The 16141-nt window shown below is 40.0% G+C and overlaps 1 protein-coding gene across 5 annotated transcripts in view; it reads left to right on the top strand.

The window, feature by feature from the left end:
• usp24 (ubiquitin specific peptidase 24) overlaps positions 1-16141 on the top strand; it is a 195274-nt gene that overhangs the window by 124940 nt on the left and 54193 nt on the right. For all 5 annotated transcript variants that reach the window (XR_005945485.1, XM_041207988.1, XM_041207989.1 and 2 more), the window contains exons 39-46: positions 596-787; positions 8419-8536; positions 8673-8817; positions 10157-10276; positions 11977-12105; positions 14134-14232; positions 14316-14398; positions 15923-16064. Coding sequence is in view for 4 of the 5 variants with exons in the window: in XM_041207988.1 (XP_041063922.1) it covers positions 596-787; positions 8419-8536; positions 8673-8817; positions 10157-10276; positions 11977-12105; positions 14134-14232; positions 14316-14398; positions 15923-16064 (1028 nt within the window). In the remaining variant the exon portion in view is untranslated. The remainder of the gene's footprint in view (positions 1-595; positions 788-8418; positions 8537-8672; positions 8818-10156; positions 10277-11976; positions 12106-14133; positions 14233-14315; positions 14399-15922; positions 16065-16141) is intronic.

Genomic DNA, 16141 nt, shown 5'->3' on the forward strand with positions numbered 1-16141 from the left:
ACATTGTAAAACTTCAGCCATGTTTACGTATTTAGCATGTCAAACCTAGCTTCCTTTTTGATAACTCAAAAGCTCCAGACCAGTTGTCTCCAATTAAATCCCCCCCAACACACACACGCTCACACACACAAACTAATCCAAACCTTGCTATTAACCCACTTTTGCAATAAATCACAATAATATTATGAAATTATTATATTTTCATAACACAGGGAATGCTTCACTGCTCTACCATTCAGTGCATTTTAACTCCAACCACTGTAGACCATTATTGTCAAATTTCTGTTTCTCTCTCCAGCCATTTCTTTGGCTTCCCTGGATAGGGTTGCCAGTTTGGAGTAAAATGGAGAATAGCTTGTGCCTTGGATACACACCAATTTGGAATTTAGTTTAGAATTCCTAAAAATGTAATTTAAGATTGTTGTATGAATTAGAGAGGGGAGTTACTTGTTACACATCTGTCTGGGCTGAATTCAGAGCACTATATGGGAACAGTGTTCTATCTAATAGTGTGCAGTCTCTAAATAACACTGATATTTCTAATTTTCAGCAATAAGGACATCAGCGTTGAACTTAATCACCTATTTCTTTTTAGCTTCAGAAATGGAACAGCTTCAAATTAGCCCTGCAGCCATGTTAGAAGATGAGGTTAACTGGCTTGACAACTTTGAGCCCACATGGACTGCTGAATCAGAGACTAGCGAGTCAGATAATGTTCTGCTTGCAGGACATCTGCGCCTTATCAAAACTCTTCTGTCACTCAGCGGCCCAGAGAAGGAATTACTCGGTAATGTAAATTTATTTTTATAGCAGCTATTGAAAATGTGCATCAGAATCAAGTGTCAAGACCAGTTTGTCCTCATCTCACTTGAGAGATAATTAATAGATACTGCCATCCTGTAGTATACTGATCTTCCATTGGCTAAGAATAGCACATTGGTGATGGAGATTGCAAACTAGTAAGGGGAAAGGAATTATTGGCTAAAGCACAAGCTAGTATACCAACATAATCTGAACCAGATCATCTGGGAAGCTAATAATACTTGTGTATAAAGATGGTAATCAGGGATGGTTCAATGTACGGTTATCTCTGGTATCGGTTACAGAGTGGGACTTGCAGTATTTAGGATCAGGTGATAAGTCTTTGATCTATAGAGGCAAATTAAGGGGAACAAATACACACTCATTTGAGTAACTATATAAAGGATTGCAATCATTCTCAGTACTATATTTTCCCAATGAATGAAGTTATTTATCCACTAATGAAACTGTGCCACCTTGCCACTGGACCCACATAAATTTTAAGGAATATGTGGCGGTCGGGTGGGGTTGTTGCAGGGAATGGGGGTTGGGGGAGGAGGTTGCAAAGAGAAGAAATATTTGTTGAGTGTCTCTTAGCTCAGAGAAATTAACCTTGTTTGTCCTCAGGACTCCTCAATTACCAGAGACCAATTCAGAGATTTAGCAATATGCAAGTAAACATTACAATATTTGCAGCCTCTGCATGTTAGAAGTCAGGTTGCAGACAATAATTGAGAAGTAGTGTCACAACATAAAGACATTAGTCTCATGCCTGTCCTATTTTATATGATGCAGATGGAGGGATTGCCATTGAGGCCTGTTGTATGTCTCTCCACCATGATATCTCTGGCACCAGAACTTCCAATTGTTTTTTGTAATGACTACCCTGATTAGATCATTTCACACTGTATATAACGCAAACTCATGAACGGGTCCAAGGCTATCAGTTTTGGTCCTGAAAAGTTCCCAGTCTACCTCAGATTACTGTGGAATGGTAAGATATCTCAACAATTTGAGCAACAGGTGAAACTAGTTGTTTCATGCTGCTACTCTGCAGTAGCAAAATGAGTCATATTCACTGCGAACAGGATGCTACCATCAAGCCAAAAAGACATTCTGCCTGTCACACACACATTTAATGTAGTGTATGAATTTCAGTGCCAGTGGCATGCTGGGTATGTAGACTGTATGTCCCAAAGACTAGCGGATCGTGTCAAACAGCATGTTCTTTCTGTTCACAACGAGCAAGGTATGGACTGTACCCAACCAACTTGTGCTTGCAAAACTCAAAACACAGTGTCCAACATTAAATGTGATTCCACAATTGGGTAACATTTGCTAAATAATTTTCAGTGTGCTACTAATTACGCTGACAGCCAATTTAAGGTTGTCAGTCAGGCTCGCAGTGTGGTGCATTTCAGTGTACTGGAAGCTACATATATTAATAACACAGGGTCCTGTTTTTTGCAGACAGAAAGAACATGTACACACATTGTGCCTGTTTCAGCTAAACAAAATAAGTGACAGCCATTTGCTGGTTCATTCTCCAGAACAATGTCTTGACCAATCAGAGAGAAGGTGCCAGGTCTAAATTTCAAACAATGCTTGGCAGCTAACTGTCAGTCACTGTCTACTGGTGCATTCGCCATGGCAATGCCTCTGCCAATCAGCACTCTATTCTCATGCATTATAAATATGTTGTTTCCCTGGCATTGGTATTTTCTTGTGAAATATCCTGATGAGTGCAAGAGGAAAAGTTTCGACAAAAGAAGCCTCTCTTTTTTTCAGCAATCCTCAGGTATTAGTTACTGTAGCAGAAAGCTAAGTTAACTAGTCAGTCATCAGAGGTTCATTATAAACAGAAAGATTTTAAACTCGCATGCAGACACCACACTACACTTGAGTGAGATGTAGATTGTGAGTGGATAATTGGGAATTTGGTTCAGGTAGAAATTAGGGGTAGAGGAGGAAAGAGGTGCCCCTTTATCTATTTTTTTTTAGCCTCCAGTGGCTGGTGAGTTTCCATTCTTGTCTCCATGCTGGTGAGCGCAATTTTCTATTACTTTATCTGTTATCAGTTATTAACTAATTGACTAATTAAATAAGATTGGACAGAAATGGCAGGGCTGGTGATGTGCTGTGACTGCAACATGTGGGGATCTGTGGAATGCACTGCAATCCCAGACAGCCACATCTGCAGAAAGTGTCTGCAGCTTAGGCAACTTCGGCTCGAAGTTGCTGAACTGGAGTCTGAGTTGTGGACAATGGATGGGGAGAGTTACCTGGACACTATGGGCAGAATTTTGCCCTTGTCAGGCGGGCTTGATGGGGGCAGTTGGGAAGCCAACCGCCGCCTGCGATCAAGGCTGGAAGGCGATTTCACACTGGCCGGCCAGTTAAGGCCTGCCCAGCGTGCAACGCGAGCAGCAGCGCTCAGTGCTGCGGGCGGGGGGAATGCAGGTGGGCCAAGCACAAACTTCTCACAAGTTCACATTTGATAATCTCTCTGAGGCACAGAGTTGCCTCAGGGAGATGAAGTGTTTTTTAAAAAAAAAAATTGAATAAAAAAATGGAAAATGTATTAAAACATGACCTCTCGTGTGATTCTGTCACACGAGCAGGGACGTGTTATTAATTAAATTTGAAATTTTTTATTTTATTTTTTATTTGCTTTAGGAAACCTCATCCCGCCTGCTTGGCCCTTTTACCTGCCTGCCAACACTAAGGTTGGACGGGCAGCGAAAAATTTCATTGAATTATCTTCTTCATGGCCTTAAGCCTTTTAATTGTCGGCAGGCGGGCTGCTGACTCTGGCACATGCCCACCGAACGAAATATTGCGCAACTGAGCGCAGACGTCGAGACACTCGCCTGACGTCAATGCGCGTCATTTTACACTCGAGCGGGTCAGGCATGTGTCCACCGCCAAGTGCTCTTTGTTCCAGGAGGCAGTCCAGGTTAGGCAGAACTTCAGAGTTGGTCAGTGGTCGGGGACAGGAGAATGTGACTGCAGGTAAGGGGAATCAACATGTAGTGATGGAGGAGCCTTAGCCCCTGACTTTGTTCAATAGATATGAGGTGCTTGCTACCTTTGTGGATGAGGAGAAGGACTGCAAGGTGGATGAGCGGACTGACAATGGCACCATGGTGAAGGATGCCTTTCAAGTGGGGGGAGCGAAGAGAGATGTTGTAGTGATAAGAGACGATATAGCCTGGGATTGATACTGTTTTCTGCAGCTGGGAACCTGAGACCAGACGGCTATGTTGCCTACCCATTGCCAGGGTCCAGGATATCTGCACAGGGCTGGAGAGGAACTTGCAGTGGGAGGGAGAGGATCCGGTCGTTGTGTTTCATGTAGGTACCAATAACATAGGTAAGACTAGGGAAGAGGTTCTGCATATGTATGAGGAGCTAGACACTAAATAAAAAAGCAGAACCTAAAAGGTGGTAATCTCTCGATTATTACCTGAGCCACATGCAAAATGACGCAGGATAACTAAGATTAGAGAGATGAATGCATCGCTCAAAGATTGTAGTGAGAGGAATGAGTTTCAATTCATGGGGCACTGGCGCCAGTACTGGGCAAAGTGGGAGCTGTATTGTTGGGACAGTACACACTTGAACTCTGCTGAGACCAATGTTATAGCGAGTCATATAACTGAGGAAGTAGGGAGAGCTTTAACCTAACTGGTGGGGGAGGGATCATGTAAGAGAAGATTGAATAAATTAAAGGGAAATGACAAGGCAATAGTCAAGGTAGTAATAAAGGTAATGATAATCAAAGTTTGGCAGTAAGAGACAGCGATTACAAACTTGAGTGTACCAGCTGATAGGGCCAGAGTTAACAGAAACAATTTTTTAAAGAACAGAATTAAGGGCCCTATCTGAATGTTCGCAGCATTTGCAATAAAACAGATGAATTGTCAACTCAAATAGAAATTAATATGTATGATAGCCATTATAGAGACCTGGCTACCAGGAAACCAAAGCTAGGTCCTGAATATCCAAGGGGGTGTGACATTCAAAAAGGATAGGAAGCTGGGAAAAGGTGGTGGGGTAGCTCTGTTAACTAAAGAGGGCATTAGTACTGTAATGACCTCTGTTCTAAAGATCAAGACAATCAGTTTGGGTGGAACTAAGAAACAGCAAGGGGCAGAAAGCATTGATGGGAGTTGCTTATAGGCTAACAAACAACAGTGGTAATGTAAATCGGAATATAAATCAGGAAATTAGAGCTTTGTGTAGCAAGGGTAATACAGCAATCATGGGGGATTTCAATCTACATATAGATTAGGTAAACCTAATTAGCATTCATGTTATGGAGGACAAATTCTTGGAATGTATGCAAGATGGTTTTCTAGAGTAGTACATTGAGGAACCAACTAGGGAACGGGCCATTTTGGATCTAGTTTTGTGCAATAAAAGAAGGTTGATTAATAATCTTGCTGTAAAGGAGACTTTAGGAAAGATTGACCATAATATGATAGAATTTTACATTTAATTTTGAAAGTGATGTAGTTTAATCAGAGACTAAGGCCTTAAAGCTGAACAAAGGAAAGTACGAAGGTATGAGGGGCAAATTGGCTATGGTAGATTGAGAAACTATGTTAAAAAGTATGATGGTAGACAGACAATGGCCTCAGAACTAATACATAGTTCACAACAGAAATATATTCCTTTAATGCACAAAATCCCAGCAAGAAAAGTGTTCCAACCATGGCTAACAAAAGAATCCAAGGATTGCATTAGATCAAAGGAAGAGGCGTACAATGTTGCCCAAAAAAAACGTAAGCTTGAGAATTGGGAGCATTTTAGAATTGTGCAAAGGAGGACCAAGAAAAAGATTAAGAAAAGGAAAATAGAATGTGAGAGTAAACTAGCAAGAAACATAAAAACAGACTGTGAAAGCATCTATAGGTACGTAAAAGGAAAAGATTAGCAAAAACAAATGCGGGTCCATTACAAGCGGAGTCAGGAGAACTTGTAATGGGGAGCAAGGGAACGGCAGAGAAACTAAACAAATACTTTGTGTCTGCCTTCACGGGGAAAGATACTAAAAACCTCCCAGAAATAGTGGCAAATCAAGGAACTAGTGTAAATGAGAAACTGCAATACAATATTGGTTTTAAAAAAAAAACAGTAGTAGAGAAATTCAAGAGGCTTAAAGCAGATAAATCCTCTGGACCTGATGATCTACATCCCAGGGTATCGAAAGAGATGGCTGCAGAAATAGTAGATGCATTGGTGGTCATCTTTCAAAATTCTAGAGACTGTGGAGCAGTTCCTGCAGAATGGAAGGTGGCAAATGTAACTCCACTATTTAAAAAAGGAGGGAGAGAGAAAATGGGGAGCTACAGACCTGTTAGCCTGACATTCCTAGAATTTATAATAATGGATGTGAAAATAGGACACTTAGAAAATAATGGTGGGATTGGGCAGAGTCAACAAGGATTTATGAAGGGGGAATCATGTTTAACAAACCTGTTGGAGTTTTTTTGAGGATGTAACTACCAGAATAGATAAGGGGAGAACCGGTGGATGTGGTATATTTAGATTTTCAGAAAACTTTTGGTAAGGTCCCACACAAGAGGTTAGTGAACAAAATTAGTGCTCATGGAATTGGGCGGAATATACTGGCTTGGACTGGAAACTGTTTAACAGACAGAAAACCAAGTGTACGAATAAATGTCATTTTCAGGTTGTGACTAATGATCCACAAGGATCAGTGCTTGGGCCTCAGCTATTCACAATCTTTATCCATTATTAGATTTGGAAATTAAATGTAATATTTTGAAGTTTGCAGATTACATAAAACTAGGTGGAAGTGTGAATTGTGAGGAGGATGCAAAGATGCTTCAAGGAGTTTTGGAGAGGCTAAGCAAGTGAGCAAAAATTTGGCAGATGGAATACAATGTGGAGAAATGTGAGGCTATCCTCTTTGGTAGGAAAAACAGAAATACAGAGTATGTGTTAAATGGTGAGAGGCTGGGAATTTCTGAACTTAAAAGGGACTTGGGTGTCCTTGTTCATGAGCTAACATGCAGGGTACAGCGAGCAATTATGGTAAATGTTGGCCTTTATTGCAAGAGGATTTGAGTCAAGGAGTAAAGATGTCTTACTGCATTATCTCGCATCTTGATGTGACTGTTCATGGAGTTTTGGTCGCCTTATCTAAGGAAAGATGTACTTGCCCAAGGGGGAGTGCAAAGAAAGTTCACTAATTAACTCCAGTGATGGAGGAGTTCTTCAATGAGGAATGATTAAATAAACTAGGCCTTTTATTTTCTGGAGTTTAGAAGAATTAGAGGTGATCTCATTCATACATACAAAGGGCAGGGTAGATGCAGAAAGGATAGGGTGTCTAGAACCTGGGGGGACAGTCCTAAATGACCTGGCCCTTACTCTGAGACTGAGATGAGGAGGAATTTATTCACTCAGAGGGTGGTGAATCTTTGGAATTCTCTGCTCCAAAGGGCTGCGGAGGCTCAATCATTCAGTATGTTTAAGACTGAAATCGATAGATTTCTACTTATTAAAAACATCATGGGATACAGGGATAGTGCAGGAAAATGGTGTTGAAGTAGATCAGTCATGAGCTCAATGAATGGCAGAGTGGGCTCGAAGGGCTGAATGGCCTACTCCTGTTCCTGTTTCTTATGTTCCTCTGTCATGTGGACTTTAACCTGAGGCCTTCAATTGCTTGCTCAAAATATCAGTTGCATGTTTGAGACGGGGATCAAGACTCACTTTGACTCCATCATGTGTGGCCAATTTCCTTTGCTGTTTTCTGCCTTTTTTTCCCATGAGCATCACAAAAGGGAGCATTGTGCTGATTTTAATCACCTGTTGACTCAGGAAAGAATGGTTGTCCAAATAATACAACTCCACACTGACCCAACCACAGTACCATTCTCTCTGGGGTAGTACCAGTTTAATATGTGTCCAAATTGCATGGATTGTGTTGATTAGTACTTTTGTACCTCACTGCGGAGGAGGGGTTCCTTGTGGACCATGTCATTGTGTCTAGCTTCATGAAGAGAGCATGGAAAAATATCAAAGTAGGTAATGTACATTATAAGTATGGGATACACACATCACTAGGCACTGTTTTAGTCACTGCACTCCAACTCATAGTTAAGAATACTTCTTCTGATGCCTACTTCCATGTCAATATTAAGGTTAGCCAAAATTCATCCTAAAAGTGGTGTCCACTTCCATCCATCTGTTCCCCAGCCAAATCCTTGATAGTAGAAACTCCATTTTCTTTTGGCATTCTATGCCTATGGAACCCACAAATAAAACATGAAACAAGAAAAGTGGATTGTTCCATCAGACCTGCACTTCTGCAGATCATGTGCCACACACACTAGCCTGCCTTTTAAACTCCGGAACAAAGATTCAGCGTCCATCAAATAGAAGACTAGAGTATCTATTGATTTCCATATCTAACTGTTTAAATTGCTGCTACTGTTGGTTCCCAGTGCCAAATAACCCACTTGATTATAACTCCACTAACCTTTGATTCCACCCCTAATCAGATTTTTCTGTTTTGGAACCAACGAGACAAGGGATGGACTGTTTTTGATCTTACTAAACTGATTGATTGACTTTATGCAGGACCATCATTAATCAAACAGCTCATGGAAGACTTCCTGTTCCGTGCTTCGAAAATCATCTTGACCAGCAGCAGTCCAGCTGGGAGCTGCTCGATTAGTCAACAGGATTTTCATCCAAAGTATGTAAGACCAGTCCTTTTTAATGTTTGTTCTGATTGGTTTCATAACTGTTGCCCCATCAAGCTGGGCTAGATTTCACCTGAAGATGCAGAATTATAAATGCTGACTCCATTCCATCTCTCATTCTCTCTTCAGGTGCAGTACAGTCAATAGCCGACTTGCTGCTTATGAGGTGCTGGTTATGTTAGCAGATAGCTCTTTGAGTAATCTCCAGCTTATCTCCAATGAGCTTCTCTCAATGCACCACCAGTTTGACCCTGCACTTACAAAGGAGTTTGAGGTAAGTGAAGTAATGGCTCTTAGTGATTTCTTTTTGCCTCATAATATCATGCATGATAAGTTAATAAATGTCTTCTAAGCATTGCTGTCTCTGGGTAACTCGACCAGGTGCTATGGTGAGAGCATTTAGTTCCCCCCAACTGCACCCCACCTCCTCACCTGGGCTACAGATTCCCACTGCCGCATGCGACCCCACCCTACCAGGCCTGAGTCAGATGGTTGGGCAAAAAAGATTGCCTGGATTTCCAGGTAGGAAACTAGGAGTAGTGTAGCAATTCGACTCTGCCACTCCATGCAAATTCAGGCTCAATATGTAATTATTCAAACTTTCAGTGAATACAGATAGACATATTGGATTGGTCACCTCAAGTAACAATTTTCCTCATTTAAAAAAAAGCCTTCATCATTAGATCTGTGTTTTGCATTGTTGTACATTTCTCCTTGAGGGGAAGCAGAAACTTGTCAACATATGGTTAGCGCGAACATGGAGCATGCATGTTGCCAATCTGCAATACAGCATATTCCAACACCTGAGCAAAAAATAACTGCCAAACATTATTGCTGTAGCTTATTAACAATGACTTGTCTTTTCTCCTCCTCAGTGCAAATCCTCCATCTTTTATCCCCACTCTGATTTTGCAACATGAGCAATTAGAGGCATCCACTTGTTTTTCTTCTCCTTCCTTAGCTCGCTATTAGTCACTTTTCAATAATTAGATTCTTGAGTATTTTCTAAAGGAGCAGGAGACTATTTAAACGAGGAATAATCTATTCAAAAAAGTAAGAAAATGTATTACAGCAGAGAACATGAATAGAAGTTTTTGTTTTAATTTCTGCAACATCAATAACATCTCACACACGTTTTCCATCAACAGATGTTTGTATCACAAAAATTGAGATCATTTACAAAACTAGAAAATGGAAATGCAGTGATTTCATGCTTAAATCTTTGCAGTCCCTTTTTGCACCCTTCCATATCGTTTCTGGTAATATTAGTCAGTCTGAGTTCAAGTTTTCAAATTGAAGTTGCTATGCCCTCAGAGTAAATTATAACTATATTGCTTTTTGATGTTCAAAGCATTGTTTTAAATTTCTGCAGCAAGGTTTTAATTCTTTTATTCTCCCAATTTGTTATCTTAAAACTTGCCCTAAAAATCTTACTTTGCCAGAAGTATCAGCTGTTCTGCAGGAAGTCTTATTTTAGCCTAGCAGTAGGAGTTTTATCTGTCACGTCCCAATCAATTTTACGATGTTTTTCAATTTATGTTTACTTGAACTGTAATGTATTTCTTGAACTCATTGCATGTTTTATTATCTGGACTTGGAATTTTTGTATTTAGTACTTGCCACCTGTTGATAGCCGCTCTGTCTCTGGGTTTGTGGGATTGAAGAATGGAGGAGCCACATGCTATATGAATGCAGTATTCCAGCAACTTTACATGCAGCCTGGATTACCAGAGGTAATGGTGTTTTAATTATTTAATTTTGCCCCTTATTGATTTTTTTTTGGACCTACTGAGTCATGTGTCACTCTTTGCCCAACTGGGCAATAACATAATTTTAGCTCAATGCTGCAGAAGAGATATCAGCTAGGAGCTGAAGATGAGACCTCTGTGGAATGACTTCCTCTCCTTGACGATGCAGCCAAGATTGAGATTCAGGAATTGCAGATGCAAATACTATCCTTCATAGCATTCCTTACCACTTTAATAAAAAAACATTTTCACTTTTCTAGTTCAAATTTTAAAATTTACTAGAATATGAAATTAACTTCGGAATATTTTGAGTAGTTATGGACTCTCAGCGCCTTGTTGATGTAAGAAGTGAAAAATTTTACACCGATCTCTCTCTGTTGAATTTAAAACAGTAGAGTGTGCTTTAGTCTGCACCCAAAAGCAATGTTTATAACGTTTGATGCTTGGGAATACTTACACTTGGTACCAAATACCAAAATATTTCATTTTTAATTGCTAGCAGCCATTATCTTTAAGCGAGAATTCGGGAAGATGGGTTTCTGCCTCTGATTCCTAACGCATTGATTTTTCGAATTGGCGTGCTGTCAGAGAGGTACTAAACAAAAGTAATTCCATGCGGAGAAGGATAACATTGCACATCTTCTTTGGTATTAATAATGGCTTTGGGTAAATGTATTTGGAGCAATTAATGCTCTGTTTTTGGGTAAATGTTATTTTGAAAAATGTGTGTAAAAATAATACATTTGTTGTAAATGTACAGGAATTTATATTTTTAATCTGAACCACACCCTGTATTAAACAGTTTGTATTAAAAAAGTAAATCCTCAAAGAAACAAATCAGTTTTGATGTATGCACTCTACTGCCAACAACCACTGGTATCAAACCCAATAGTTCTGATGCTATCCATGACTACAAATCATTAATTTCACACTGTTAGTTTGGGACTGGTGTCATAATTTGTTCTGGATACATATTAGCGTCAGACTTCAACGTTCAATATAATTTACACCCTATTCAGTTCACAAGTCTCCAGAAAGATGTTGTGGAGGCAGGAACTTGTGTGTTTATCTTTATCCTTCATTGCTTCACAGGTGTGTCCCTTGTACAGATGACCAGTGCACATTGTCAAGGAGAGATTAGGAAAACACATTTTGCAGAAATAATTTCTTCTTTTGCTCAATATCCTCCAACCAATTCAAGAGCATAGTGGTTATATTACTGGATTAGTAATCCAGTGATCACCAGGGCAGTTTCAGAATTGGAGTTTTTTGAAATCTGAAAATAAATAAAAAGCTGGTATCAGTAAAATTGGCCATGAAGCTGCAGGATTATTTTAAAAAAAAGCCCCACTGGTTCAATAATGTCCTTTTAAGGAAGAAACATTGACATTCTTACCTGGTGTAGCCTAAATGTGACACCAATCTCACATTAATGTGATTAATTCTTTACTGATCTCAGAAATGACCTAGCAAGCAAGGCCCACAAGGGCAATCTCTGGCAACTAGGGATGGACAATAAGTGACACCCACGTCCTTAGAATGAATAACAAAAAAGGAACTGACTTGTGAATGATGCACTCAGTGCTCTTCAATAAATGCTGTACAGTAGCAAACAGAAAAAGAATCATGTCTAAGGGTTTGGTTTAGATCTCTCTCAAGGTCAATTTTTCTGTCCCTTCTTACAGGCAATGCTGTCAGTAGATGACGATGATGATGAGAATCCAGAAGAGAATGTCTTCTATCAGGTTCAGTCTCTCTTTGGGCACTTGATGGAAAGCAAATTGCAATATTACGTCCCAGAGACATTTTGGAAGGTTAGAAACTTGGAAATAACATAGAATTGTCTTATTTTCAGTGATTAATTCATTGGACATTTTCTTCAGTAAAATGCATGAATTGTGTTGGACAAATCTTTTGAGAAGTATGTGATGTTTGAACAATAATATCTCACCTCAGCCAAATCATTTAGAAACCTAGCTTAAGAACCTTGTCCAACATTCCAGATAGTGCTGCCTAATCGTCACAGCCTTGAACCCAGCACATGATGCTGAATACTAGGACGGATGTAGGTGTGTTGCTATATGTCAAACCAGGAAGGAAATCTGTAACATTTGAAAAGATAAGGAAATTTCAAAACTAAGGAACTTGAGTAAATACTTCACAATCAATTGTGAATGTTACAGTGAATGTGCAGCAGAGAATAAACAAACATTGATTTGGTACCCACAGCCTGAATAAAATGCAAATAGATCGTGCCCCGAATGCGAATTTTAATGAAGGTAAACATTAATTATATTCTGAGCTTGTAGGTGATATGTGACCATCATATTTATACCTGTTGAAACAAATGCAGCTGAGAAGAATTCAGATGCAAATGAATTTTGCATTTAAATAGTACCTTGTCACACACTCAGGATATCTTAATGTTCCACAATAAATTACTTTGAAGTGTAGTCCCTACTATGTATTGACTACGGAACTGACTCATTGGTACACCGAAATGTCAGCCAGAATTATATAATCAAATCAAGTAGGACATGATTCTTAGGATTTTCCTTGATACTCGACCTGTGCAGAAAAGTGGGAAATACATTGAGATGCAGTGGAGTGTCCAGTCTTCTTTCTGATTGACAAAATCCTTCAAACTAACCAGAGGTCAGTGCCATGATTCCACAACACAGTTTTTCTGACACAGAACTTCACTTAAAAGCTTAAATAACTGAAGTAACAAGCTAAGAAATTATCCGTCTTCCTTTGTACTGTTTGCAGACAGTGGTATGCTGAGATTCAGTCTTAGTTCAGGCAGCTTTCAGTAGCTGCTCTGCCTGTGAACCTATACTGTATATGTCAGTGAATTGATTGGCATGTCTTTTCAAGGTCAAACAATGTCCCCTCGAATTTTGCTTTTGCTTACACAGCCTGCTGGTTGCACTGCACAATTTCTTTAAGATTGCTGTGCTTGTGCAAGTCTTAAAGGAAACTTTGAACGTTGCTGGCTACCATCTCTTAATAGTGATCTCAGCTGATTCCCCAAACCCTGTATCTGATGCATTCCCAATATTGTTACTTCCCCCACACACTGTTCGCGTTGCAGAGATAAAACCAAAAAACTGCGGATGCTGGAAATCCAAAACAAAAACAGAATTACCTGGAAAAACTCAGCAGGTCTTACCGATGCTGCCAGACCTGCTGAGTTTTTCCAGGTAATTCTGTTTTTGTTCGCGTTGCAGAGTTTTTTTTTACCTTGACTCAATTTCTTTCTGTTTATCAGGCATCCCCACTCCACTCTCCACAAGAGACAACTTACCTAAAATACTGTAACCCATGTCCTCATTTGCACCCCACCATTTCCACCCTTAGCAAGCTCTACTAGTTGCTCCAATAAATTGATGTCCTTGCCTTCAAACCTCTCCATGACCTTGCTCCACCCTACCACAGTGATTTTCAGCTCTATTGGCATTGCAGTGGGCAATTGGAAGAGATGAATCAAATGGCCTTTTCCCACTTCATGGCTTGCTCTTGCACCTCCTCTTTTTCCAGCACTTAATTCCTGATCTCAGCCTTGCTTTTGCAAGGTTCAGAGTTGTGGCTAGTTCACCACTCACATAGAGGAAATAATTTGAACGAGTCCCAGTTGGAAAACTATCAGCTGAATGTACAGCAACACTGGGAGAGAGACCTGAAAACCATTTGTCTACTTTCTGTCTTTACTGAGTTAAATTATGTTCTAGAGGAAGAAATTAAAATAACTGAACATGTAACTTACAAAATAAACTGTTGTCCAGACGATATTTTAGCAAATGTTGTATATTAATTCTTTGCATGCCCACTTATTCTCTCAGATTTTTAAGCTATGGAATAAGGAGCTGTATGTACGTGAGCAGCAAGATGCATATGAGTTTTTTACCAGCCTGATAGACCAACTGGATGAGCACCTTAAGGTAGGTACATGACAACACTTGAACATACACAGAATCCTCCTATGTTTTCATGATACCATTCACAATGCTTTATGTTGTGACAGAAACTTGGACGTGAACAGTTTTTCAAGAACACTTTCCAGGGCATCTTCTCCGATCAGAAGATCTGCAAAGATTGTCCTCATAGGTAAGTAGCTTTATCTTCATGTAGGTTGACAACAATGTATTTTTTAAAAAAACAAACCTTAGGGTTTATTGAATTGTTTATTTTATTTAGCAAAGAATGCCACAACTTAATCTTTGCAAGATTTTTGGGATTGCAGAGGATGAAAATAGTGTAATTTTAAAAGAAACCTAACCCTCCTAGACCATTTCATCTTGGCGTAAGCAGCATTCTCTCAAGCTGCTGCTAAGCCACTCTAAAGCTAATTGGTAAGTCTTATAGAATCATTAAGGCACAGAAGGAGGCCATTCGACTCATCAAGTCTATGCTGCCTCTCTGTACACCAATCCAGTCAGCCCCATTCACCGTTCCATCCCCATAGTACTACAAGCTTATTTCGATCAAGTGTCCATCCAAGTTCCTTTTGAAATCATTCATTGTCTGCTCCCACCAGCCTCGTAGGTAGCGAGGTCCAGGTCATTACCACTTGCTACTCGTTGTGGGGGAGGCAGAGCAATGCGCAATCGGTAGACATTTTTAGCTGCTCCCTTTGTCCAGCCTGCTCACTGCGCATTCAGGAACTTGCCTGCTACCAACCTCGGAATAAAGCCTGCACTTTTTTGGTTACTTTTTTTTATTCCAAAACCTTTCTCTGTGGTTGGGGGAAGGGCTTTGCAAGGCAGTAGTTGCAAAATTCCTTTGGCCTGCATAAAGTCTCAGCCACTGGTTTCAGTGGCCGGGGTGGGTGGGGGGGGGATCGATCAGAGAGGAATTTTCAAGGATATATTTTACCCCTTGTTGGCCCTGCGTTTTTCTCTTTATTCACTGACTCTGATTTTTAAATGGGCTGGGAATAAAACTGCCAGTGCTGAAAATCGGAAACAAGAAGCAAAATATATGCAGTACACGCAGCAGATCTAACAGCTTCAATGAAGAGAAACACAGGTCATTGTAGAGTATTGTACCTGACAAAACAATGCTGCCCTCTAAAACTGAGTCCCATTCAAAAGCATATTCCTACTTCACGATTTTGCTATTTGCGAGGTTTCATGGGAACGTAACCTTCGCGAATGGCAGGACTTTACTGTACATTCCAAATTACAGCTTCCATTTATGTAATTGCATTAACATAACAAAATGACCCAAAACACTTCACAAAGGCCAAAATTTGGCATGGTTTCTGAAGTGCATTTGAGCCTTCCACCTTCAGTATCCTGCTCCAGTCCTGAGTTCCTCTTAATCTTCTGCTAACCTAGCGCACTTGGAGATTGTCCACCTGTATCAAATCATTCTTCTGTTACCTCCGTTAAAATAATTGTTATAAATTGCTAAGTAAGCTTAAATCTCAATAGTTTCTCCATCAGGTCACAGCCTTCATTTGTGCACCAAAGGTATGTAGTCAAATTTTATTTAGGGCTTTACTGTACTTCTAACTAATGGAATAAGATAAATGCTCAACACTCATATTCAGCTAGCATTTGCTAGCTCTGAAGATGAGAGTAGATATACTCCCTTGAAATTTGAGTTTCTAATCAACTTTTCCTGTAGATATGAGCGTGAGGAAGCATTTATGGCACTGAACTTGGGAGTGACGTCCTGCCAAAGCCTGGAGATCTCACTAGATCAGTTCGTGAGAGGTGAGGTGCTTGAAGGAGGCAATGCATACTACTGTGAGAAATGTAAAGAAAAGGTAAGTTTACTGAAAGCCATCAGCGTTTTTATAAACGGAGTGCAGCAGTTCACACTGATCAGGAATTGAATGACTTT

This window comes from Carcharodon carcharias, chromosome 16, assembly GCF_017639515.1.
Source record: "Carcharodon carcharias isolate sCarCar2 chromosome 16, sCarCar2.pri, whole genome shotgun sequence".
NCBI classification, from domain to species: domain Eukaryota; kingdom Metazoa; phylum Chordata; class Chondrichthyes; order Lamniformes; family Lamnidae; genus Carcharodon; species Carcharodon carcharias.